Here is a 27344-nt window from a genome sequence, read left to right on the forward strand (position 1 = left end):
TCTGCCAAACTGCAACTCTCCGTGTAACACTTCAAACAAAGCTGCAGATACAAGCTTCAACTTGAGGTGCCTCCTTCCAGCATCTCCATGGATTAGCTCTCCAATACTAGGAGTGATGGGAATTACTGGCTGGCACCCAGAAAGCGAGTCATCTTCCCATAATGAACTTAAGTAAAAACAGTTACCTCTGACAATAAAATTAAAGTTGACTTCTAAGGTCACAATAATCTCTTAGTTGCCCAGAAAGGCAACTGAAATAAGCAACAGTCTATTATGTTAACATAAAGCAAAAAAGAGTTCACAGCTCTCACTCACCATCGCAGTCAAACTGGAAAGCTTTTTCTCCATTTTAAAAATACATAAACTTTCATAGTATTTATGTATATTGTTAGATACATATTGCAATTCGATAATACAAATATATTCACATACATATATATAAATAAAGCTCATTAAAGCAGGTTTCAGACATAGAATAACACTGATTTGACCATCAGAAGGAAGGTATCAATAATCAGACAGATTAAAACATTCAGCACAGCAAATGTCAGGGAACTTATTTCTGTACTCATATTCCCTTCACAAGATAGATTTAAGCATATACCAATTCATAAAATTAAATATTTACATTCACTTAAGCTTATAGTTAATTCTAAGACTTCCTTGAAGATTCTCAAATAGGACTTGAACTAAAATACTAGCTACTTAATACGTCACAGATAAGTACCTTGATACACTTTTCTTCAGAAGATAATTAGCATGTTAATAATCTTTATTCTCTAAAATATATTTTAAAAGTATCAACCTTTTCCACTATGATGAGGTCTCCAACTTGTATGTCTGAACTCTTAACTTGCACTTTACCTTAAAAGGAAAAAAAAAGAAAGATGTAATCAACTTAGGCAGACATAAAGAGTCACAAGAATATAAATCCCAGGATGCAAGTGTTATTTAAAGATGTTCCTATTTGGTGAAAATGTTACAATTTATACAAAACGAATCTCTGATGTACACATCAATAAATAGATTTCATTGTATAAATAAATAACTCACTGATGAAAAAATTCCAGTTTTTTAACCAGTTAGCTACTGTAGAAGTATTAGAGGGAAAAGGTATGTATGGGACATACTCAAGTCTGATCTATAGTACCACTAACAGAGTTGTAAAACTGGAAGAAAAAAAGAAAAAAAAAAAGTCTTTCACGTCTCCTACTAGTCAGCACTTCTGTGTCTGACAAGTCAAGAGTTGTCAGGCTTACAGTCATGGAGCATTCTCACATGCACAAGTTGTTATTCACAGCCTAGTTACCAACAGGTAGCTTTGCTTGGCCACTAAAGTTACTGATGTGATTGGCACTGTCTGACACTTGTTGGCAATTATAGTAGAAAAGAGTCAAGTCTCTCTAAAGTCAGAAGAAACGCCTGAAGATTCCTTTTTACAAAAGTAAAATATCAGAGGCTGAAACAGAGGTTTTTCATTTTCTAAAGCTGCCCATTCAGTAACTGCTGTGAACAACTCATTCAAAAATATACACAGTACATTTTCCAATTTAATTTCTCTATGTTCTATAGGGTATTAATACTTGCAAGACTGTTAAGTTTTAACATTCTTATTTGATGGACTGAAAAACTGAGACACAGAGGTTAAGCTACTCCCCAAAATAACTTATTGTTAATGTCATTAAAATTCAGGAGTTCTAGTCCCAGGTCCTTGCTCCAATTCCAGAGTAAAGTTGCTTCTTAGAAACAGTCAAAACAAAAACACCCCTCAGGATATAAACACATACATATTTACACAGCCTGGTGAGCTGAAAAACACCCCTATAAGTATGATCTTGTCTCATCAGAAACACTACCATGATTCCAAGCAGCAGATATCTGATCAGCAGGTATCAGATGACAAGTATGTCAAAACATGGTAAGGTGGTAAGGCTCTAAATAAAAATCAGATGGAATGAATTAAACAAAAAATCTACAAAAGCACAGGATGAGTAGCAATTAGTCCGTAATAAATGCATTCCTATTATAGCTAATATTTAATGTATTTTTCATTACATGAGTGCCTCTAAAATAAGCAGTGTGAGGAAAATCACAGTTTTTGTTTGGCCTGTCTGCAAAGTTATTTCTGAAAGTCAGACTTCGTTATTAATAATGACGTTTGACACATGTTCCATTTTTCAGTTGCCGGAAATACTTTCCCTCCTTTGCTCCCAAACACAGAACAAATGATATGTTCAATCAATACATTTGTGAGGCTAAAGGGAGTAGCAGAAGAGCAAAGTATAAAAAGCTGTAGCAAGAATATCAGCAGGTCTCTACAAGACTTTCAAGATACCCATGGAAATTAAGTTAGTGTCAATATATCAATGGTTATTTTATTTAATTTAAAGTAACTAAAGCTCAACCACTAAAAGAAGCCTGATATGAAATCAACATATTTAGCCTGCCTAACTGCACAAGTCTGTGAATTTTCCTTATAAATTCTCAACTTTTGACTAGAAGTGAATAGTATATACCAAAGAAAGCATTGGAACATTGACTTTCCTTTCCAAGTCTGTTGGTTTTACTAAAAGGAAAGCATTTTCTATATAATTTTCAATTCTTCTGCTAACAATTTTCACCACTTTATCAATCAGCTGATAATAGTAATAACAGCCACAAAAATCCTCGTATGAGCTGTGTGAAGTCTCAGATCTACACCACCTATGCAGTCATGTATGAGCAAAACCATTCAGAAATACTAACCTAATGCAACTACTAGCAATTTTATCAACCTAAACAATCAAATTTTCCACAGTTATGTTCTAACAGCACCTAGTGTAAAGCTCAAAAGACACTAAGCCTCAGAGGGCAAGAGAAGGTAAAACATTCATTTGCAACACAATGTAGGGCAGACATACAGCCAAGACTCCTACTGCCAAGTATACCAAGAGGAACCCACACTGCACCTTTGCTTGTACTTAGTCCAGCACCAGGAATTTCACATTATGAACTGAAAGGTTTCTTTATCAGACTAAGTGGCTTAATATAACAGGACAAAATGCTGTCTTTATTAGACCCCAACATGCCTTGTAAGAGCATCCTGTATGTCCTCTCACATAAGGAAGTGGTCTGTGACATACAAGACAATTCTGCAAAGAATTTGAATGGCAGGACATATTCCATTAAAAACTAAACAGTAAAATGTGCCAGTAATTCAAAAAGTGGCTTAAAATTCTGAAAAGTCAACACATAACACTTTCCTTTAGACTAGCAAAAATGAGACTCATTAGATACCATTTCAGAGAACATTAAAATAATGCAATACTACATCTTAGTGAAGATGCATTTAGAGAAAAAAGACACGGAATGTTATTCACTGCATAAATTATTTTTGCAAACTATTTTTTCTCTAAAAACATCTCTATAGCAAAACACACTTCACCATCTGTGTAATTACCAATAAAAAGTCCAAAGCTGTCAGAAGTGGTTGCGCATCCAGACTTTATAGTCCACCGAGGCGCAAGGCTTTCGCCTAAAGCAACATATAGAATTATGCAGAACTGGAACACTGAAATGTGTCTGTAGTAATTCATTACACTCCCGAGATAAAGCTGTTTGAAATGAACTGCAATGATTTGAAAAACTAATAAATACCTCATATGTGCTAACAAGTACTTCACACAAAAATTTAAGAAATGAAGCTAACAAAATGTGGGTATAAACTACACTTTACTCCCTTTCATAAGGAAGTGTCTCCACAGCCTGAGTGCCACTCATCAAACAACAGCCACTTTTGAAAACAGCATTTCCAAATTCTTTTTAAATTGCTGTTACTTACCTATGGTACCTTAAATACTGCCTGAAGTACTACTTGTGGAGCTGGTAATAGACCTTGTCTCTAACCCATAAAAATGAAACTCTTCAATGACAGTAATAATGTACAGACCAGATGAAAGTTCTGGCTGGTATCAATCATCCTGAATTGTCAGTATAATTAGAGTACACATAATATAATGGGGAGTTGGAGGAGGAGGGAGCAGGCAGGCAGTGGGGGAAAGCTTAAAGCTACTTCAAGTCCAGGATGAGGATGCTGATCTTTCAGAAAAAGTGCTGTGCTTAGGTCCTGCTTTTGAACTCCATCTCACATAGTGAACTGAGGTTAGTCTGAAATCACTTGCATAAAACTCTAGAGAGAAGCTTTGCAGCCTCTCTCCTCTATGGAGTGGACAGTCTCTATGAGTCTCTATGAAATGGACAGTCTTTGTTCTTTCTATTCCAATCTCTTGGATGCTGCAAAAATGTGGAAGAACAGCACCTCTGACTTTGCCTCTCTTCTGGCCTCTATTTTAAATTCTTTCTTACATTAAAATTTCAAATTCCATTTTTGTTGTTGTTACTACTTCCCTAGTCAGTTAGATTAAACAGATACCACTCTTTAAATACTTATCTGCTCCAAATGGTCTAAATACCAAAAATTAAGTCATCAGTAGGTTTAAAATACTGCAAGCAATAGAGACCTAGTTCTGTACCCCTGAATTCAGAAATAATGTGGCTTTTTAAAAAGCAGAAGGACAACATGTTCTTGAAGAGCTGAAATTCCTTAAAAAGAAAATTTCGAATTACTACAGCTCTCAAAAAGTCTTCTGAACTCTCTGACTTTAAAGGAAACATACTAGCTTTCATACTTTTTTCTCTTCTTAGGTATAGCAGTGATATTTTCTCAATTTCACACAGTTTTAAATATATTTTTTCAACTTCATGACATTCCTTTTACACCTTCAAGGATATAGCAAAGACCTAAGCCTTTCACATTTGAAGCCTGCACAGAATTATTTCATTAAACTCATCTCTCCTGGCATTACTTTTTAATTTTGCTTTGAGGTTGCAAAGTGAGAGAGAGTTCTGTAATATGTTAAACATCCTGAACTAATGTGACAGATGGAGGCCTCTTCTGCAACTTATCTCTGTGACTCTTACAGCTAGTTATTAATGCATGTTTCACCACTTGCCACAAAGGGTTGAAAAAGTACAAATGATTTAGACTTCACGTGTAGTAGGTTCACTTAATTTACAAGTGCAAAGTTACACAGCAAATTCACCAAGAGGTGACTGAGCTTTTCCATGTTACATGACAAATACAGAACTGCATAACAATGGGTAGCTCATGGATCGCAGTTAGTAACACTTAAATTAGCTGACCCATTCTCCCTTGATTTCCTGTTCATGATAAAAAAAGGTAAGATTTACAACAAATATATGTTTAAGGTTTTGAACTACTAAAAAGATATTTTAAGCCTTCAAGAGCCACTAATGTGAATCCCCTTATCTTCAAAAGCTCATGGTAGTTACACTAGTAACACATAAATCATAAGACAGCGTTCACATGTTTTACCTGTTTAGGGCTTCCCAAGGCTAAGAAAGACTCCAACAGAAAGTCAATCCTGCTAGAAAATCAGAGACTCCCAACTTCAATCTGTATGAAAAGATTTTAGCTTACAAATTAGCCTAACCACACTATCTTTGAGCAAATAATTAATCACAATTCAGATCCCACTAACCTCTAGTGCTACAAATATGTTTATTTACCTTTAGTGAACAAATAATTTTGCAAAAGAAGTGCAATTTTGCAGAAGTGATTAAATTCTCATTTTTATCAACCAAGGTAACACTGAACCTTGCTAATTAAGTTTTCCTACTGTCCAATCTGAGCAAGGGCAACCTGCTTAACCTCTGTGTCAGTTTCTCTACCTTTGAGATGGAAAAAAATAACTATTCAAAGAAAAGACCGTAAAACCTACACAAGTCATAAAAATAACTAGAAAAAAAAGATGCTAAAGCAGTATAAAGTGCAGTTCCACTCTGAAAAGTGACTCTTAAGAGTGGCATCAATTTTCAGGCTTTTAATTAAATCAGTATCAAGTTTGTTCATTCACAAGTAACAAAGCCTTCTTTCTCCAAGCCATTAGCCTGTAGGTTAGTATAGTAAGTCTAACCAAATTTTTTCATTGCTCTCTGTGTCAGCTCCCAATGTAACTGCTAGGCTTTACCTGCATACTACTGCACACTATTTTAAAATCACTGTTCTGTATCTAGAAAACAGCCATTTCAAGGTGACCAAATCCAATTTTCATTTGACAACTTCCTTATTTCTAGGAGAAGCTACAAAATGAAGAGTTTCTCAAATACATATAACCTTATGAAATAATTCATGAGGTGGGAAAGAGAAAATCTGGATTCCAAAACTGCTACTTAAGTGTCTAGAAACTCCAATATTAACTCTAAACATAAGCAAAAAACGAGGCACAAAAGGCACCAAACTTTGCTCTTAAAACAGCAAATGTCAGTCTTAACATTTACATCACACTGGTAACTATAAACTATACATGTGCTTCCCAAACTAAGGATTTCAGATTACTAACACTATTGCTGAATAGGGTGGGAATGTCCTACCTGTTTCAAAGGTGAGTGTTCAATGGCCTACCATAACAGATCTAAAAAACTAATAAGCCAACAAGCAGCTTAAATTAAAACTTTGAAACAAAAGCCATTAAGAGTCCATTTCACAACACATTGTACTGAAGACTGTACAGATCTGGAGGCCAGCAGTGCAAACACTTGTGTTAAACAAATAATAGCTATCCCACTTGCAAATTTCCACAGAGGTACATTTAAGTGTTGATAATGCCATTTCAGACTGACAAGGAAAGGAAGAACAAGCAGCGAATATTCCCTGCAGTTGCTCCCTTCAGTATGCAAACTCCAGAACACAATGCAAGTCTCCATACTGCAAGGAAGCAGCACAAATGCCTCTCAGCTGGTAGGTTATGTCATCACTAATCAGACTGCTGCCTGTTTGCTTACCTTCCAATTCCTTTAAAAAATGGGGTAGGATTTCAGACAGAACATACCTGTGTTACATTACAAGCTTTTCATGCATTTTTTTTCTGGAGTGAATATTATCCAAGAGTTCAGTTTCTAATTAAGATTCCACAATCTGGTGCGGTTACTCTTCCCATTGCCTCAGAAAACGCTCGCCAAGATATACTAAAAAGTGCACTGAAATATGTGTTGGGAATTAGTTAACAGAATTTACACTTGGGACAATGTCTGCCATATACTCTAACTGCTTGCGATGCAACCTCAGATTCCTTAACAACTTCCCACTTATAGAGCTTTTATGCCAAGGAAAATCCTTAACAGAGACTTCCCAGGATATTGCAGAAAAATAACTTTCGAGGGTAATAGCAAGGCTGTGTTGTTTTGTAAGGTTATTCATTAGACTTGATAATAGGTTATTCATTACTTTTTGGCACCTTTCTATGTGACACACTCTGTTCTGAATCTAACAGTAAAATGTGCTAGGCAACGTAACAGTGGAGAGGAGCACATAGTTCTTTCTCATAGACCCAAGGTTAAAATTTATAATATCCTACGAAATGTAACTGTCACTTCACATCTGAAGTGCTTCATTTTCTTAAGTGTCTTAGTGAAAAACTATCAAAGGCTTTGAGTCCAAAAGAAAGTCATAACTGAACTCTCTTTTCATTAATTTCTGTATTAAAAAAACCCTGACTGTTCCTGGTGCTGTGCGACCAAACAGATTTCAAATTATATGCAAAAAATTGAAATCCGTATTTTTGATACTGAAGCTGACTCATAACATCTTCCTTTTCTTGACCTAAAATGTCTACCAAGTTTGAAAGTCCAAATGAATTTTAATTAGTTTTATTAGTTACTGAACCCTTATTTCCAATATACGCTTGATAATAGCTGTCCGTGTTTTTGAGATTCTGTTTGGTATCAATTTCAGAGGAGAACTGCACTTTGAAGTAAACAGCAGAATTCTGTAAAAATATAAACAATTGTATACATACACCTTTCTTTTACTTACAAAACTTCTTAAACAAATCAAATTTAACAGTCATTTTTACTTAAGGGAAAGCAAATGCTTTATTTAGTTCGGTATTGTTTAGTTCTGCATTCTGCAGCTTAAGACTTACTTATTTCTTTGAAATGAAAGCCTGTAAATGTATATATAAGAAGATGAAATATTTTAAGGATGTATACAAATGGTTTTGCTAACCTCGTACTGTCAGCTTGCTATATAACTGTGAGTTCATTTCTTTGTCTCTCTTGTAACGTCGAAATTCATCAACAGCTTCCCGTACCACTGTGACCGTCAAAACAAATCCCTGTCAAAGATACAATTATACAATTCAGAATTCCCAGTGCTAGAATACAAATAAACAAGTAAGAACATGTGCTTAGAATATTTCTTTTTTTTAGTTGGATTTGAGCGCTTTCTTTGACCTATTAAAATATGTTGGTTTAGTCCAGAAAGGAAAAAAAAGGTAGTAATTGAACATTGTACAAATATATTTAGAACAACTACATCTCCAAATACACATAACTTAGATAGTATTTTGAAATGTACAAAATTAAAATGCTTTGGATGAGCTAAACACAGCCTTTCTAGGGCTTTACCAAAAACATTTTTAAAGCCTCCAACTTCTAATACTGAAAAATTGCCCTTTTTGTAACAGGCAGAAAGGAAAAGATAAACAGATGGCTAGTTTAATTAATTTTGCCATCTTAAATGTAGTTATTTACCACTATATCATGGATATTGACAAAGAAAAGGGGGTTTGTTCTGAAAAACTAAGTGTCTAAATGCTTTGGCTTCTTCTTTCACAGGACAGTGCCACTACAGCTCCTGCTGGAAGCACACAGTGTGCTACACAACTGCAATGGTCTCTGGCCACAAAGGATGGTAAGCCAAAAGGAATATGGAACTGTTGAGGGATAAGCACATTAGTTTCTTCTCTCCCATTCTAAAGCTCCTCAGATCAGGTCTTCTGACTTACACTGAGTGCTTGAGTATTTCTCCATCAGTGAAAGAGTTTTCAACAATAAAGGGATATTATTATAGAAAAAATGGCTAAAAAATTCAAATATTCACAAATCCACCAACAGGTAAGGTTCTAGATTATCTAGTTTCAGACACCAACCAATACTTTACACAAGAAAATATATGCATTAGACTTTTCTGTCAGAAGTCTAACAGCTTGCTAACCTTCCCCTAACCTCCCAACAATATGAAAGGAGTGAAGAAGAGCTTTCCTACAGTGTTGATTAAAATCCTCCTTTTCAATAGCAAGAGCTGTTTTGCAGTTCCAGACTAAAACTCCAAGGCTTACTCTGTTGTGACCTTACAGTTAAACACTCCTTGTCTGTTCAGGTTTACATTAGCCACAATTATATTATAACTACATAGAACAAGATAAGGCCTATGCAAAATGCATTCCTTGTCACTCCTAGGGCATAACTGAATGAGCACTCCAATTTTCCCCTTTTCTGGCAGCAGTATTTTCACACACTTTGGCAGTATAGATATTTTAGCAGCATAAAAAAAGGCAATCCTGAAAGACCTTCAAATACATTTGCCATTTGCACATATCTTGTTAACTAGACAGTAATCAAAACATAGAATGCAGGGTGTTATAATTGCAAGAATTTCCCCTAGCAGCCCCTGTACCTTGCTGAGCAGCTGAGTACAGCTAACTATGACTTTGAGGAACAATTTAAGACATTTCCCTTTTTCCTCATTTGCTCAAAGGAACTTGATACTCTTCCAAATAAGAGCTGAAATTGTGAAGCCAATCTTACAAAAGAAACCTGTCACCTTTCTTTAACTGTAAGCAGCTAAATATCTTTAGCATATTGCTTACAATTGAACTTGCACACTTTACAACCTTTGTGTCTTGGAGTCAAAATGAGAACTCCATTCCCTACTGTGCAAATGAGAACATGGTAGTAAAATAGTCTTGTTTTAAGAACTTCAGTGCTTGATCTAAGTGTATTATCTGTTGCAAAACTGTTGAAATTAAAAAAAAAATAAATTAACCCCCCAAACAAATAGACCAAAAAAATAACAAAGCTCTGAAAAAAACCCTCAAAAAACCCACAGCCAAACTCAACCTACAAAACCCACATACACCATCAAAAATTCCGAAAACCTTCTAACAATAGTCAGCTTCTATTAATTTGGTTTTAAGTATCGGAGCAAACAATTTTCTTTTAAAATCTTGAGAAAATACAAGCCATAACTACTGGTTATTACTGAAGATTTATCAGCAGTTATATGCTCTTCAGAGAAAACCAAACTTGGCTGCTATGCAACAAAGACAGCCCAATGGGCCTAACTTCTATGTTTTATATTTTCATCATAGATACTGAGCCATACTCAACATTCAATTACACTTTCACCTGATCATTAGCAGAAATAGAAACTAGTGAGTCTAGCAAAAAAGGTACTGCTAGCACAGAGACATTGGTATTTTCAAGCTATATGTGAAAAGTGGGAAATTTAATTCAAAATATCCTTGAATAAAACAAAGATATCTATACAGAACAGATTCCTGATGTTTACAAAAAAGAGTATTTTCTCCCTTCTTTGAGCAGGGATGAAAATGGGCTGAGATGCTAAGGGATTTTTTTCCCTAACCACCCCACTAACACAGAGCCATACACAGCACTTCACTCTGAAGAGAGCAACTTCCAGACAAGGTTGACTTCTGTCTTTTCTTACTGTGTCAGCGACAAAGACCTTTGTAAATATCCATTTCAAATCCCACTGTTGAACAAGCTTTCTGCCTTGAAAATGTTTTTTAGTTGCAGCAGAAGCAACAAGTTGTCTGGAAAGAGAGATGTGAAGAACACCCAGGACAGTCTCTCCATTTATCCATATTTAAAAGGACACATGTCACAACAATTAAAACAATGAAATCAATCTGGAATATTTACTGTATTGACTTGTTAAGAAGGACCTTTACTCAGGCAGTCAGCATGTCACTGTTCCTCTTGAATACCACTGAGAATAAATGCTACTGAAAAATACAGTTTTTAAAAATAAATTTAGAACATAAGGCATTTTTCTCCCCTGCCTTTAAACCTGGTGTGGAGCAACCAGGAGTAAGATGAAAGAAGGTAATGATCTGCTTACAAACAAGAAAAGAATTCCAAATCATGGGAATACAGCTGACAGACTACCAAAAGGGCCTCCTCCAAAGAGAATACAATTTTCAAACCTTAGGAAACCTGAGTCAGAAGCAACTGGTTTGAATGGTTTCCCAAGAAAATACTGCAGAGGGCTCAATAACAAAAAGACATATTGAAAGGATGCCAGTGCAAGTGGCAAGGTAATCAATCAGGAAAAGCATGTTTAATTAATAACTTATTTTTAGCACATTTTCCTTCTGCTTTATCCATGGTTTAAAATATTTTATCTCAATTTTTGTGAGAAAAGGTTGTGATCAAAACCAATACAGAAGGAATGCAAAAAAATTCATGCTCACAATTCCAACCTAGTCTGAAAAGATGAAAATAGTGAGCAGGTAACAATAAACTGAAATACATTTAACACACAAATTACCTATGATACCCAGTAAGTTTCTCTAGTAGCTGGAGCTTTTTTTGCTAGTTTGTTTTAATAAAACTCTCAAGTGACCAGCAGCCAGAAAGGAGAGCCACTCCCTCAGACTGGCTGGTTAACAAAAATGACCCCAGCCTGCAGGGCAGGAGCATGGTAGGCATGTGGAAGGGAAGACTACCAAGCAGCTTCTGGAGTACCTGCTGTAAAATACTGTAATTTCAAACAAGCAACTTACTCCTGTTACATACTTTGATCACTGCAGTTTACCAGTTGCAAATTTATGAAATATATGTAGACAAACTTTCCATCTGAAGTTACAAACCCAAAACTTGTAGTTAATAGAATTTTTCTGTTTACCAGAGGAGCCCAGTACGTGTACAGGTAGCCTATTTTCAGTGCTGGTACAAACTGTGAGCAGGACACGACGAGAAAATAGAGATTCAAGAAAAACTTGAACTGTTCATATAAAACCTAAAATGAGAAAGAAAACAGACAAATGCCTTAAAATTTGTACCCATAATATAGAAAAAATTCACTTTTTCATGATAGCAGATATAAAACCATTATATGTCATACTATCATATAGGGCACTATTATCATACTTATAAAGCACAATGTTATATAAAATTACAAACTACTACATGCACTGTAAGTAACTTTAATATTGTACTGCTATTTTTTTTGAGAAAAATCCTTTGACATTTTTCACTCTGAAAAAGCAATTTGCTAAATTTTTGGTATTTTGAAAACTGGACTATGCATCAAGGTCACTGTGCAAAAATTTACTCTAAAATTTTAACAGTAAATGTAATTCATATGTTTGTACAACCATTTTGTAATAATTTTATATCCACATCAGTTACCTTTTTAAGTTTTGAATTTTTTTAAATAGTATCAATATATAAATGTGAACTAAGTTTGTATCTGAATTTCCAGTGCTTGTATAAAGTTTTTGTTTTTAGCTGCTAAAACTTCTCTTCCTAAAAATACAGCATTAAAAGTAAATCTTCATTTTTCCTTAGGTACCAATATTTAAATTCTCTTTTATCTGACTCAGAACACCTTTTTGTCTTAAAAAAATTCATATCCTGGCCTTAAATAATAGTAATATTAAAAAAAATCACTGCCAACAAATAAACAGAAATCATTTACAAAAATATTATCCTAGTCTTTGTCATTTGAACTTCTATAGAGCAACAAAACTGAGCAGACTGTACCATGGTGCTCTGCATCACTGTGAGAGCATCCTACAGCTTCAAGTCTGTCTGCATCACAGAGAAAACAATGTACAGCAACTCCTCATTACTTTTGCTCACTGCATTCCCTCAGCACGCTCTCTCCTCCACAGAGCCACTGAAGCTGCTCCTCTTGCAGGGGTGGAAGCTCTACAACTCATCTGCCTTCTTTCTCAAGTCCTTTGGTTCTCAAAGGAACAAAGGTTACCAGCAAGTCAGACACACCCCTTCAAAACTACCATTTCCCACTGGTCTTAGAAATAGTGAAACTACTCAATGTTCAAGAATAAGCATTGCTTAGGAAAATAACATGAACCCTATAGAAAACATCCTGTGATTAAGGGTAAGCAACACTGCTCCCTTTCCCCATAGCTGTTGTGTGGAAATCTCAGAATAAGGCAGCATTCTTCAGTTTCCATAGTAAGACAAGCGTTTTACAAAAGAAACCATGGTTTAAGTTCTCAGAAAGTTTAAACTACAAGAAATGTGTAACATGGGCATTTCAGGTAATTTAGAAGAAATGCTCAGCATTAAATTTCTTACAAGATTGTTTTGCGATAAGTATTGGCACATGAGATATGTTCATTAATAAATCAAAGGTTTGGTCTCAACGCAAAGCTGATTGTCTGAGTTTTAAGTGAAGCCACAGTAGACTTAGCACAGAACACATTGTCTCATATTCCAAAGGAATGACAGATGCAGAGATTCCTTTGGTAATTACAAGCGCCACTTCAACAAATGCATGTTCTCAAGATTGCTTTAGTTATAATTACAATGCTAAGAACATGATTCATTTTATAGAATTTTGAATCTTCAAAGACTTCACATAATTCTTTAGTAGGCCAGGATTAAATGGCACCTCCAGCAGGATTAAGAGAAGTGGCCACTGCACTTGGAACAGAGAGTTGAGAAAATGGATAATCAATTATTTCAAAGATAAAACATTCAAAACAGATGAAAAAGCCACATTGAAGACTGTCTCCATCTTTTAATCTTACAATTCAGTTAATATTACAATGACTTCTGCATAAAAATCAAAGCTATTTATTGCTCTTACTAGTCCAACATTATTACTCAATTATGGAAAAACCTACGCCCTAGGAAAAAAAACATTTGGGAAAGTTCATTTCAAAGTGTCTTTCTGGCAAGCACAACAAAGTAGTAGTACCTCAAAACTGCCAGTTTCTTGCAAGAGTGGCACATTACTGTTCAGCTAAAGACCACCTAAACCGCCTCTCATCATAAGACATTTTCAAGAGTGCGGAACGCTATTCCACAATCTACCAAACAAACTGTAAAGCCAAAAAAAGTCAGAACATTCTTCCAAAATGAAACAAATCCAGCCTGAACTTGTACCTTATGTTAACACTGATGAAGTTCATACAGTCATTTCCAGAAGTGTGTTTAATTGTTTACAAAAACTTGAAACACCAGGCCAAAGGAGAAGTCCACAGAGTACTTTGGGAGATGCAGATCTGCAGGAGCACCCATCGCGCAGGAGAAGGTGGAAGTTATAAAGCACCTTCCTACAAATATTTTGAATCCCGGCAGACCACTACAGTTCATTCAAGACAAAGCTAAACACTTCAGACTAGTTAAGCAAATTGAAAAGTTTCCAGCTACCTAAAACTAGTAAGATTACTGCTTTGAAGTTCAGGAGAGGTATCTTCAAAACCTGCCCATCACAGGAGACTTTTCGAATGAAAATTCACACAAGATTCATAAGCAGCTGTATCAAGATGCACAGGAAATAGTAAACAAAAAGTGAACAGATGTGTGTAAAGGTAGAAGCAGCAAGTATTTTATGTAAATGTCCAGAAATTAGATGATTTTTTGAAAATGTTACAGCTCTTTTAGCCAGTAGGTCAAATTCTGTTAATCTGAGCATTAAGTTTGTATTTGAGTGTGAAATAATTGAATATTACCCACTGCCAGCTGCAGTGTTAAAAAAAGATACAAGAGAAGACAAAACTTCATGTGATGAAAACTTCAACCAGAGAGATCGCTGGAGCCAGTATTTATGACTTAGTTACATTTATGGGTTTGGAACCAATACAATGATGTTCCCTACAAATTACGTCTAGCAGAACAGCATTAAAAAAAAAAAAAAGATAGCTACACAGCATTCTATGAAGAGTCTTAAGTTATGTCTAAAATTCAAATTTGAAAACATTTTCACCAACTATTGGGCTTTATTCTTAGGACCACATTTCAGTGTGAACTTAGTACTGAGTTTTCAAATACTACCACCAAATTAAAAATCTGATTCTGCCTATACTGTAAATCCAAGATTTTTAAAGATCAAAAAAGAACTAGTATTCTCTCTCCCAACAGGGAATTGCAAACTATGGCTGATCCCTATAGGAAACATGAATCTGGTTTAGGATTTGTAATCTACACTGCAGATTTCTAGTCCCAATAATCAATGGCTTACTATATGCATAATGAATTTTGTGACCTTTAGGAAAGCATATGTGGCTTAACCAATTTCAGTGTATTTAATAATTTAAACTTTGAAAAAAAACATTTACTTTGTCCAATAATGATGAGAATATTTTATCCACATGTGATACATGACATTTTATTTCTCTAACAGGAGATCAGTCTTAATTACAAGGCTATTAATTTTTTTTTGTTTTAGTAAAGAAATGCATTAGAAAACAGCTGCCAGTCATTGGACCAAAGAGGCCAGAAGAACAGAATCAATACTCTTATAAACCAGCATGATCACTTAAATAAAAAATTTAAGACAAAGCATCTCTGTATTCAAATGTATAAGGATTTCAGTCTTTGAAACAGGACACAGGACTCTTGGGTGGTATTAGTAAAATTATGAGTAAAAGTCTAATAGTAACATTTGTAATATCACAGCAGCATACATTTTCAGCTTTTAACTACTTAAGTTTCAAAAGTTGTTGTCTCTGTTGGTATATTTCATTATAACAGCAAATTTTTTATATAGCATGAACCAGATCAAACTGTAACATCTCTTTTGTCTTCATATACATTATGAACATTATAGGCAAAATACTGAAATTAAGGCACAATGTGGCTTCTTAGGAAAATAGTGACAAAAACATTTCCACTCCACAACAACAGTATTTCCTGAAGAATTGCATTCAAAACCAAAAAGACCTTGCTATTTTCAAAACTGCAATAACAAATTCAGTTCTGAAAAGTAGTGAACTAGGCCCACTTGTCATATAAATTGAAGAGGTTAGTTGTTTTTGTCCTTTAAAGAGTTGCCCATTTCAGAATACATATTTATTATACTTTCAATGGCAACAAGTATGAGAAAGTATCTATGGAACTAAATTGCAATTTTCAACTATTTATTTCTCAATTGAAGTCAGTGGTTTGCGTGTAGAAGTGCTTCTTTTTTGTAAGAAGGATTACAAATTTTTAATGATGAATAGAAAAGTGCAAGGAAACCCATCTCAAATTTCTAAACCTTCACTGAATTCTAACCATTCAATCATACACACTGCAATTTAGTAAATATCCTTTTGAAAGCAAAACAACAAAGCAGCAGCCTTGCTCTCGACTGTCAATTTCCATTGAAGACATTGAGATAAATATAAAAAGAAGAATCCGGGTAAATAAAACTAGCTTTCTGCAGAATAGTAAAAAACCACTACAGAACATACAGTCAGCCTAAGACCAAAAAACGTTTAGTAGCCTTACCCCAGGTATAAAGGTAAAGATGTTGTACTTTTGATTTTTTATGGCATTTTTGGGGTACTTTTCTTCGCACTTTTCGGGACACCCAAGCCACACTGTGCGAGCCTTCAGCTCTTTCCTTCTTCGGCAAATGTTTATAAGCCAATCAGAACAACTGAAAAAGAAAAACAATTGCTTATTTTAAAACTAAAAATTTACTATATGAGGCTAGTATTTCCAAACCTGGAACCCCTGAAGACAAATACCTACAAAAAACAGGCTTAAAAATGTTTGCCATATCTAAGGAAGCATGATGTTGACTTGTTGTATTTAGGGCAATTACAGAGTACTCAACACATTCAGACATAAACACTTGCACATTCTTTACAGAAAATCCTAATACAACAATGACAAGTCTCACTTCACCTTGCCCTGAGAGAGGTTCAATAAGAATCTGCCTTAGCAGTTACTAAGTACCCCTACCATTAAATAATTAACTCATCTATCATACCTCATGGTCCTTTAGCTAAACTCTTTATCTTGTATTACTGATACTCAGATGATGCTAATGATTGAAGAGGAAATAAAGCTTCTGTTAGATAAAGTTCAAAAAATTTCAACAGCTCTGTACATGATTAGCACATAATTTGTGAATCTTTGTTTCCTCCATGTGACTGCTAATGCCACATTGTCAACTATTTCCAATCAAAATACCCCAAAAAACCAAAACCACTATGTAAATCTAGATTGCAGAGTGATCTGCAATTGCTGAACTTCAGCTCACAGGAGAAAGGAAGAGCATCCTTGTCTAACCAGCTTATAAATCTACTGCAGAGGGTTTAAACAACGAACAATGAGATGAGAAGAGGTCACAACAACCTTTAAACTGCAATGTAGACATGGAATGATGGGCATGAGATCCTGACTAGGAACAAAAGGCTGGCAAATGGAAAGCTGCATCTGAGGCTCAGCAGACTTTACTAACAGCAGTAAAACAAGGAACAAACATGGATGTGACTCAAGTCACATAATATAACCGGCCTAAGACTTGTTAGGACTAGCCACAGACCATTTGGAAAGAAAAGCAGGTTTGCTGTGCACTGTACATACTTGGTTTACAATTCCATATGTTGAAGGACAATTTATCTGATTTGTTCATACTGGGGGGAGGTGTCTCAATCATGCTGGGAGTCTGTTTGAGGCAAGTGAATCAGGGAGACTGAGCAGACAGACCTTCTGTGAACACCTACTGCAGCTGAAGCACCGACCAAGCTGGTTACAGCAGATTTCAGCTATACCAACCAGTGAAGCTGAAGTGACACAGGATTCCTAGTGAGGTTTTTGAATTATACTGGCAATATTTCTGATGCAGGAAAAAAGAAAACAACCATTAGGAACCTCTTATAAATTGCATTCAAACCAACAGAAAGACGTCTGCTGAGAACAAGAGGGAAAAATTGCAATCCAATCACCTCAGCACTGTTTCCTGGATTCATTCTGTATAGTCAGCCTATTCATATGTATTTGTACACACCTGAGAGAAAACACAAGTCATAACCAACCTTGATGTGCCAAGAAAAATCTCTAAAATTGAGCTAATTTCACTCTGAGAAGAACCAGGTGCACTAGTGCTTGAGAATACATGCCCTCTCTTGACTTCCAGGGCTTTTAACACCCTGATCCAGTGAAAGATGTTCCTGCCCATGACTTAAATTACCTTTAAAGGTCCCTTTCAACCCAAATAATTCTATGATTCTATGTCTCTAAATAAAATTTAGCTCTCAAGAACATTCATCCTAAGAAAAGTAAAGGAACATACTTTTGGAACTGTTGCAGTTGGAAAAATCATAATAGCAGAATAGCTTGAATAAAATCAATATAATTCCAGTGAAGGTGTGCAAAGCTTTATTTAAAACTTCTGGGTAATTAACAAACAAATATTTAATTTTTCAGACAACAAAAAGCTAGAAGAGACAGGGGTACATGCAAAGAGGAAATTAGAATTCAGTGCTGTCTTGACAGATTAGAAAAACTACCTGGAAGAGACGGAACACATTTGAACAGGCACAAGTGCAACATAGTACGTTTACAGAGAAATAATCAATTACGCAGATACAGAACTGGGAAATAGTTGGTGGCAGCTCAAAAGAGAAGGACTCAACCTCAGTTACTGCATAAGAGTGAGATACATATGCACAAAAAGGCATGTATCTGTTCAGTGTGGACAGGCATACTTCTAACAAGTCATGAATGTACCCCTTTCTCCCAATCCAGTGCTAGCAAGATCTCAGTTGCCTTACAATACCATCCTGAATACCAAATTTCAACAAACAGGCCTATTGGGAAAACAGACCACACACACGTGCAAGAAAACGATTAGAGGTCCAGAAAGCAGAGCAGGCTGGCTACTACATATATAGCAAGAAAGAGTTGTTGACAGAAGGCTGAGTATGGACCTGATACGGTTTTGAGTATGTAAAAAAGAGCTGCAAAGAGGAAAGGGACAATTATTCTCTAGGTTCATCATTATCAAGTAATGACAGACTTCAACTAACTGTGGCAAATAAATAAGCAGGGCACGACACAGACATTGGCAGGGGTGGAGGAAACACTTAGGGAGGCTGGAATTGCCACCACTGCAGGTGTCTAAGATCTGGTCAGATGATACATAAGTGACAGGTATAATTCATCCTGTGCAGGCAAGGAATCAACTGGGCAACCTCTTAAGGCCCTTTCCTAGTCTGGTTTTTCACCATTATAGTCATGTTACACACAAATACTGCAAGGGAAGAAGGCTGATAGTTTGCTTACATTGCCACAATCCCAATTAAACTGTACTTGTCTACAGTCTATGTTATCCCATGCTTATTACAAATTAATTTTGCCAAAGAAAAATGCAATTCAAAGTTGTAGACTCTTCTTAAAGAAAATTAGAAGTTATGCAATAGCAAAATCATTCAAAGCTTCATTGTGGAAATGCCACTATACCAATACTCATCAGCTGATGCTTAAAACACTTCCATTTTAAATGCTGGATTCTTAAGATTTCCTCCCTGAAACTTTCACTATGGGATAAACATCAATTTGCAATGTAAAGGTGCATTTTATTTTTTGTTAGAAATAGAAACCCATGTATCAGCTTTTCCCAGTCATTTTAAAATAGCAACAAGGAATTATTCTATCACAGCTATATTGTAACTGCATTAGTTCAGCATTCAAAATTCAGCCCTGCTATTTAGTAACATACAAATCAGAAAAATTATGCTATCTTGACCATTACTTAAATTTGTCTTTAAAGCAAAATGAACAGCAGTCTTTCTAACTCATGGTTCCACAATCAGTTTAATGGCTATTATTTAATGGCTATTTTCAGTTAGATTCACCCCTGATCTTTAAAAAAAAAAATAAAAAAACCCAGTAAGAATAGTTGAAACAATACAGGTTACGTGCTTGCAACAGAAGGTGTAATGAGTCCACCCAGTGCCAACTTGGATTTACACTTGATAAAACTGCTCACGGAATCACAGCCTTAAACTTGTCAGTTTCCAGGGAAGGGGTGTGGAGAGGACAATACCAGCAGAAGACACAGCTTAGCTGTAGAGTAAGACATGTCAAGACACATCCGTAGCAAAAAAAGATTCCAAGGAAAATAGTATTTTTATGGGAGAAGTGAATAAGTATGACAACTTCTATCTACAATCCCATAGAGAGAAATTCCCTGACAGCCTCTGACATCCTGCACTGCTTCAATTAGTTTTCAAATTTAAACCGCAAACAGACTGAACATTTGATTAGGCACAGTCTCTTTTGTATAATCATTTCATCAGACACTGAGGACTCTTCTATTGCCAAAATTAAACATTTTACTAAAACAAATGAATTATACCACATTCCTTGCCACGGAGTCTCCCCTTCTTGAAACTATTTTCGCTACCGATCAACACATGCCATAATGACCATTAGTTTAATAAAGGCTAACAAGTACAGATAGAAGAATGATGTCTCACTGGGAAACAACTGGGATGCCTTTGATAAAAGGGATTTGACTGACACAGAGCTAAGAACACTCAAGTTTTCAGATGCAAGAAAATCGCAGATGATGAAAATATGACAGGTTTTGCCCATATCAGTCTTGTCATGGTTCAGATCTTAAAAGTAAAAATTAGTTAGATTCTGCCATTTACAGTTTCAGCAGTAATTACTGACATATCACAGAAGAATCAGAGGTGGACACACTGGCCTCAGAAATCCTAACCCGTTTACATTAATTCAGATTTTTAACAATAATGAAGTCGACCTAACATTTTTGAAACTCGCATTATTAACACCCAACGCATACCTAATCTGCTCTCAAATTGACTCTGCAATACAACAAATATTTTTTGTGTGAGGGTGCAGACCCTTTCGTAGGCTTTCTGTACCCAGTAAATTTGTATGATAAGTCAGAGGAGCATACTCTGAGCTCCAAACGGTCTAAAAACATAGTATAAGATGTAGCATGATCAAGACACGCTTCAGATTTTTCTGAAATCTTTTATGCAAAACCACATCTTATGCTATGGGCTCAGTGACAAATAAAATAAATCACATCCTTGTTTACTGATTTAAGTTTGCATTTCAAATGCCCTTGCCTAGAAAATTCAACACATGCAGAAAAAACTTTTTCCTTAAGCTAGATATAACCCATGTTGTCTCTATCTATACAACAGATTGCATATATGAAAAACAAACCAATTTACAGAACGACTTTAAGGTACATCTATCAAATGACTTTTTACTAACCTGCTTCCTAATGTACTTTTTTTAATTTGAAGGAACAATAACCACAGTCTTCATATTAGTAACCAACGGCAGGTTTAAATTTTAAAGAAAAAAAGAGAAACCAAAAAACCAAGCCCTGGAGTAATTGTTAAGTAAGAACCCTTAACTTTTTCATAAATAGAGCATATCTCTCCAAGTCAAAAGCTAACGTAAAAGTCTCAACTGACTCTGCAGCTCTAATAATAAAGGCTTTTTTTATTTTCTCTTTTCATTACTTTTATCCTACAAGCTTAACTGCCAGTATCTTTCACAAAACAGCATTTTCATCAGAATGGAGAGATAATATAAAAGCTCTATATTGTCTGCAAGGGTCAGATTTTCCTTATTAGGTTTTAAGTAGCAGAAACTAGTTCTGCAAAGAAAACATACTGTAATTATTGTACTCAACAGGTAGCTTCAGTAATCAGGCCAAAAGCAACACAGTGGTCATGTCATTCTTAAAAGATCAGCATTTTCCCATGCTTCTGCATAACAAATGCGTTGCAGATTAATTGAAAGCGTACAGGCCATCTTAGAGCCCAAATTAATCCGAGCATTTGATATCCCCTTCACTTCATATGGAAATGCCATTCAATGGCACCATTTTCATAGGGACAAAGTGTTTTTTGATAACAAGTGGAATGTAAATCTCATGAGAAAGAAATCAATCCAGCCCAAAGAACTCCAGAGTATTGATCTATGTGCATTATAATTTCACAAGCTTGAAGAGAATTTGTAAGTTAAAGGGGAAATGATTACAACCACAAAACAGCTGCTATATCACAAAGTTTTCTTTCAACTGTGCTATGAAAGCAAGAAATAAGCAGTTTCTGAAGTTAAAAGTTATATTGGTTGAATTAAGTCTTCAGTTTGTTCAAAATCAAAGACAACATTTGATTTAATTATGATTTTTTTTCTTGCAAATGTAAAAACTGTTTAAAGAGCTGCAGATTTGCAAATAAAGTTCACACCATTCAGTTCTGATCAACAAGTCTCTTGTCTAAATAGACGTAAAAAGCAGGATAAAGGATTTTTATAAAATCATTTTTCAAGTACAGTGAGTGATCTTTGACAAACCTTCCATATTTGCTTCTGCCAAATGCGTGAAACTTCAAATACACAGTGGCAGTTCGTGATGTAGCAACAAAAATCTACAGAATATAGAAAATTCTAAAGCTGCAAAGTAAGAGATGGAAAACTTCCTCTCACAAAAATGAGATTAATCCTAACAATGCAAGACAGACATAAACCCCTAGTGGGTATGGAGTTTTTTGTTTGTTTGCAACAAGTAAAGTGATTTTGAACACAAACACAAGACTTTCACTGAGAACCCAAAAGAAATCAGGGGGCCCCTGAGCTTGGCTCCAGACAAATGCCTAGTCTTTTATTGTGTTCATCCTCCTGCGACAGCTTTGAAAAATTTACAATTTACTTTAAAGCACAAAAAGAAATTGTGGATGCGGAAGTTGAAATTTCAACCTCACCCAGATTCAGGTATGAGATACTAATTTCCATAAAAGCAGGGTGAAATTTAACTGAATAGGTCTCAGACTGTTTTAATCTTACATTACACTTAGGAAAATGCAGTTTTTCTTCTGGAAATAAGTTTCAGTTGTTTGTCTAGCATGTATATACCATCAACGCACATGAAAATTGTGTTCTCACATATTCATCTCTATTTCAAGTGTGAAGGCATCAACACCCAATTCTATCCCAAACCAATACTCTAGATTCTATAAAAACATTGCAACTCATTCTACTACACAGTGTAAGCGATAACTGCATGTGATACCGAGAAGTAGACTGACAATACAGTATTTCAAAATCTCAAGTATTCTCTGGGTCCCAGCAAAAATTCATGGAGTTTCATTATAATGAGAAACCATCAAAAAGAACAATTTACACTGACTGCGTATCTCTGACTCTTATCCATAATGAAGTCCTCAATGGAGCTCTCAACCCAGAAGAAATCTCCCAACCACCACAATGGGTATTTATACACACACTCAGAAGTGTTCACCCAAGATGAGGTTTTTATCCAGCATGACTGGACCAGTAGGTAAGATACTATGGGATTCACCTTCCTTCCAGAAAATTTTCCTCATCTCATCTAAGCAGGTGTCTGCACCTTTCCTATGGGAGGATCCTCTCCCTGCTAACATCCTACTGGAATTTTAAGCTTTTACTAGGATCTGGTAGTCTTTTTAAAATTTTTTTCCCATGAAAAATTAAAATTACCTGCTATGATGTTCTGTTATAGAAAACACTAATGTGACTAAAACGCCTCTAGGTGTAAATACAAGACCAAATGGGCTCTTTACTACGACCAAATTTAGTTGAGGAAATCAGAAAAGCAGAAGTCATACTCCCTTAGGGCCTCTTTCTTAGGGAAGGCTTTTCTTTTACACATCTACATTAGAAGCAGAATATGTATAAGACGTAGCAAAAAAAAAAAAAAAATCCATAATGCAATTTCCTTGCTCTTTTCATTCTCAAAAATTCATCACAAATATGGCTCAAGCATTTTAACAATAAGTTTGATAATTTTTAGGCTTGAGCTCTACTGAAAGCTGAGATGTACCTATCAATTTTAAAAAGCAAATAGGAACATGAAATTTTGCAATCCTCAGCGCTAATGACACTTTCTTGTGACATTCTCTTACAATTGTTAATTAGTTCCAACATAAACTCATCTTGCAATTGTCTGCCTCTATCCAAACACCAAATTCTCTGTCAGGGCAACTACAGGGTGCCATCTTTGCTGGATCACCTGTTCTCATGAAACTTAAAGGAATGTAATCAAAGTAACTAATAACCACTAACACAGAACTGAACTCACATAAGGTGTACTGTCTGAAAAGTATCTCAATTTTAGACAGATCCAAAAGATTAACAGCCTTTTAAATACTTAAAAATATCTTTTTTAAAACTACAATGGCAGTTCTGTAACAGAAACATTACTTCCACAAACCATTTACTATACGAACACAGCTTCTGTAAACTTTGCTACCTTACCTCCTTCCTTCTACTTTCCAAACACTTGTTCCCTATAATAAAAGTAATACTCCATGAGTTTTTATTAAATTATTATGTATAACAAAGAAAGCAATATAAATTATATTTTTCTGCAAATAGTAAAGCTGCATAATGTAATTATTTCAAAGAACTGTAGGTGTACAAACAGAGCACTGCTTAGGTAAAGCAGTACCAGGCCTCATAAAGTGCCACAAAAACTACCTGTGAAGACTTCTATCTAAATCAATTCTAAAATCATCTCCCAAAAAAGCATTCACCATTTAAATTCACTGAAAATGTTTCACTGACTTCACTTGCCTGATTCTCAGGATTTTACCATTCAAGATTAAAGGAAAGATTCTTAATCACCCTTCTAGAAATTTCTGTATTTAGAAATTTTGCTAACATTTCATTAGAAAGTTACTATTCCAAGGCAACTGCCTACAGCAGAGCTTAGCACAGAAAGTTCCTAAATAAGAACCAAATCACAAGAGCTAATTCCAGTTCTAATCAACTCCAATACCACCAGTTACATGTATTCTTTAATATTTACAGCTGAAGTGTTAACTAATAATTATTTAATGAATTTGCTTTTTCCTTTCTACAACATCAATAAAATTTATATATTGTCAACATACTAATACCCTCAAAAGTAAAAGATTTAATGTCTGTACATATCACACAATACAAAGTTACTGTTTACTTAATTTGTTTAATAGCTTACTGGTATGAAACCAACCTAGTGCAAAGGAACTTCCAACCACCGCAGATAAACCATTCCAAGCCTCTTCTTCTCTGAGAAATTCTGGCTCTTGGTAGAGTATGGTAGTCACTCTCATCATTTTCAAAGCCTTCTTCTGACATCATTAGTGGCATTTCATCCAAATGAGAGGACTCATCTTCTACTTGGTACCTGGCAAAATGAAATAAAAGCACTAAATAAATAGCCAATACATCACGTTTTATTACTTGGAATCTCCTAAAATAACAAGTTAATTTTTGGCATATGGAGTTTTATCAGGCAGCTATTTTCATCTAAGCATCTCATGTATTTGTGCTAACACATTAACGAGAAGTTCTGATTTGAGTCTGAATTGTGTAATACAGCAAAGAGATCTGCAATCATAGTATAAATCATTCCAGAGAAATTCTTGTTTCTTATATAACCAGTGCATACGAAGTTGCAACTTCCTGCTTCTCAAGGGATTCTTTGTAAGATTTTGTTAAACAGAACTTACTTAGCAAAGCTTAGAGCAGATACAACTGACTGATTTTTTATGGAAGTACAGACTTTACATTTCCACTGAGCTTCTTCAACCTGCTCTCCTGGTGTCTGTTCCTGCATGCACAGGCCTTTGAGTCACACTTTCTACACAACTCATCCGTATCTTAGTTTTAATTACTAAAACATTGTCGTTGCTTTCATAATTCTGCACAAAAACATTCAGTGAGTCAAAACCGATTTGCCTGTGGGACCTACAGAAACAACATTAAGCTAACAATGGTCCTTTCCTCTTCAGAAACCATTATCCACTTTAATTTTAAATTTCTGGAATGCTTCTGATGCCAAGACAAAACACTGGAATAGGCAGTAAGAAAATTCCCCTTAGTGCACGTAAATTGACTAACTTACTCATTTCATACTTTTATACCTTTGGGAAGATGATTGAAAGAAGCTGAACTAATTTGAATTATTAAGTTTGATTTTTATGAAGCTGTATTGTAAAGCCATCTCTTACAATGTGAATCCTGGGACTATCCCATTTTCCCCGCAGCAACCTAAATCTATATAAAAAGAGTAATTAACAAAACCAAAAATTCATTCCCTTTATGCAAGAGAGAAGTTGTAGTGCATGGAATTCTGCCTGGAGATGGATATGGAGACAACTGGGGGTTCTGAGTTACAATTAAAGAGAGGACAGGTAAAGGTAACATTTTAGTTAGAGACCACCTGACCAGGAGGAACAAGTGCCCCTTTACAGACAGATAGGAAGGAGCAGCTTCACATTCTCAGTCCCTGGTCTTCATGTGGAACTTCCACCACCCTGATATCTGCCAACACAAAAGGACACAGGCAATCCTGGAGGGTCCTGCAGCACTTTTGACAACTTCCTCCTCTAATTACTTGGGAAGAGCCAACGAGGAGAGATGCTCTGCTGAACTTCCTACTCACCAAGCAAGGAGGCAATGTGAAGGTCAAATACAGCCTTGACTGCAGTACCCATGAGGCGGTTGAGTTCAAGAACCTGAGAGCAGGGAGAAGGCTGGCCAGCAAGCTCACAGCCCTGGAGTTTAGAATAGGTTTGGCCTTTTCAAGAACTGCTTGAAAGATTCCCATGAAATAAGATCTTGCAGGGACGAGGGGCCCAAAAAAGCTAGTTAGTATTCAAGGGTCAGCTCCTCTAAGCTCAAGAGATTCCCATCCCAATGAATAGGAAGTCAAGCAAAAATGTCAGGAGGCCCTGACTGGACAAACAAGGAGCTGTCCAAACTCAGACACAAAAATGAAGTTCACCGAGGGTAGAAATAAGGACAAGTAGCCTGGGAGGAATACAAAAACATTGCCCAAACTTCCAGGGACAAAGCTAGGAAAGCTAAAGCCAAATGGAAATTAATCTGGCCAGGGATGTCAAAGACAAGAAGCTTGTAAGTACATAAGTGATGAAAGGAAGACTAGAGAAAATGTGGGCTCACTGCTGAATGAGACAGAGGATATGGTTACACAAGACATGGAAAAGGCTGAGGTACTGGATGCCACCTTTGCCTCAGTCTTGACTAGCAACACCATCTTTCAGGAGTCCCAGGTCTCAGAGGAGGAAAGCCTGAAGAAAGGACAGGAGTGTCAGGGAACACTTAAACAAACTGACTGTGTGAGCCTATGGGCCCTGATGGGAAGCACCCCTGTCAGATGTCATTGCAAGGCCACTTTCAAAATCTTTGCTCAATCACAGCAACTGGGAGAAGTGATCGAAGACTGAAGGAAAGCAAACGCCACTCTTGTTTTCAAGAAGGAGGACCCAGGGAACTTGCCAAGACCCCTAAGTCTCAACACAATCCCTGGGAAGGTAATAGAGCACTCCACCTGGAAACCTTCTGCACAAAGGACAAGAAAATCATCAAGAGTAGTCAGCATGGCTTCACCAAGGGGAAGGCATACTTGACCAACTTGATAAACTTCTAAGATGAAATATCTGGCCTGGTAGGTGAGGGGACAGGAGTGG

The 27344-nt window shown here is 35.9% G+C and overlaps 1 protein-coding gene across 1 annotated transcript in view; it reads right to left on the reverse strand.

Annotated features, from left to right (window-relative positions):
* The window catches only part of LOC103808406 (probable phospholipid-transporting ATPase IIB), a gene marked incomplete at its 3' end in the record, with an annotated part of 47084 nt that extends 22051 nt beyond the window's left edge, over window positions 1-25033 (reverse strand). Inside the window, exons 1-5 of the mRNA XM_009081222.1 lie at window positions 24863-25033; window positions 16333-16483; window positions 11771-11884; window positions 8066-8174; window positions 806-864 (exon numbers count right to left, since the gene is read on the reverse strand). Of these exons, the coding sequence (XP_009079470.1) occupies window positions 806-864; window positions 8066-8174; window positions 11771-11884; window positions 16333-16483; window positions 24863-24999 (570 nt within the window). The remainder of the gene's footprint in view (window positions 1-805; window positions 865-8065; window positions 8175-11770; window positions 11885-16332; window positions 16484-24862) is intronic.
* Window positions 25034-27344: the final 2311 nt, after the last annotated feature.

This window comes from Acanthisitta chloris, unplaced genomic scaffold (assembly GCF_000695815.1).
Source record: "Acanthisitta chloris isolate BGI_N310 unplaced genomic scaffold, ASM69581v1 scaffold11610, whole genome shotgun sequence".
NCBI classification, from domain to species: domain Eukaryota; kingdom Metazoa; phylum Chordata; class Aves; order Passeriformes; family Acanthisittidae; genus Acanthisitta; species Acanthisitta chloris.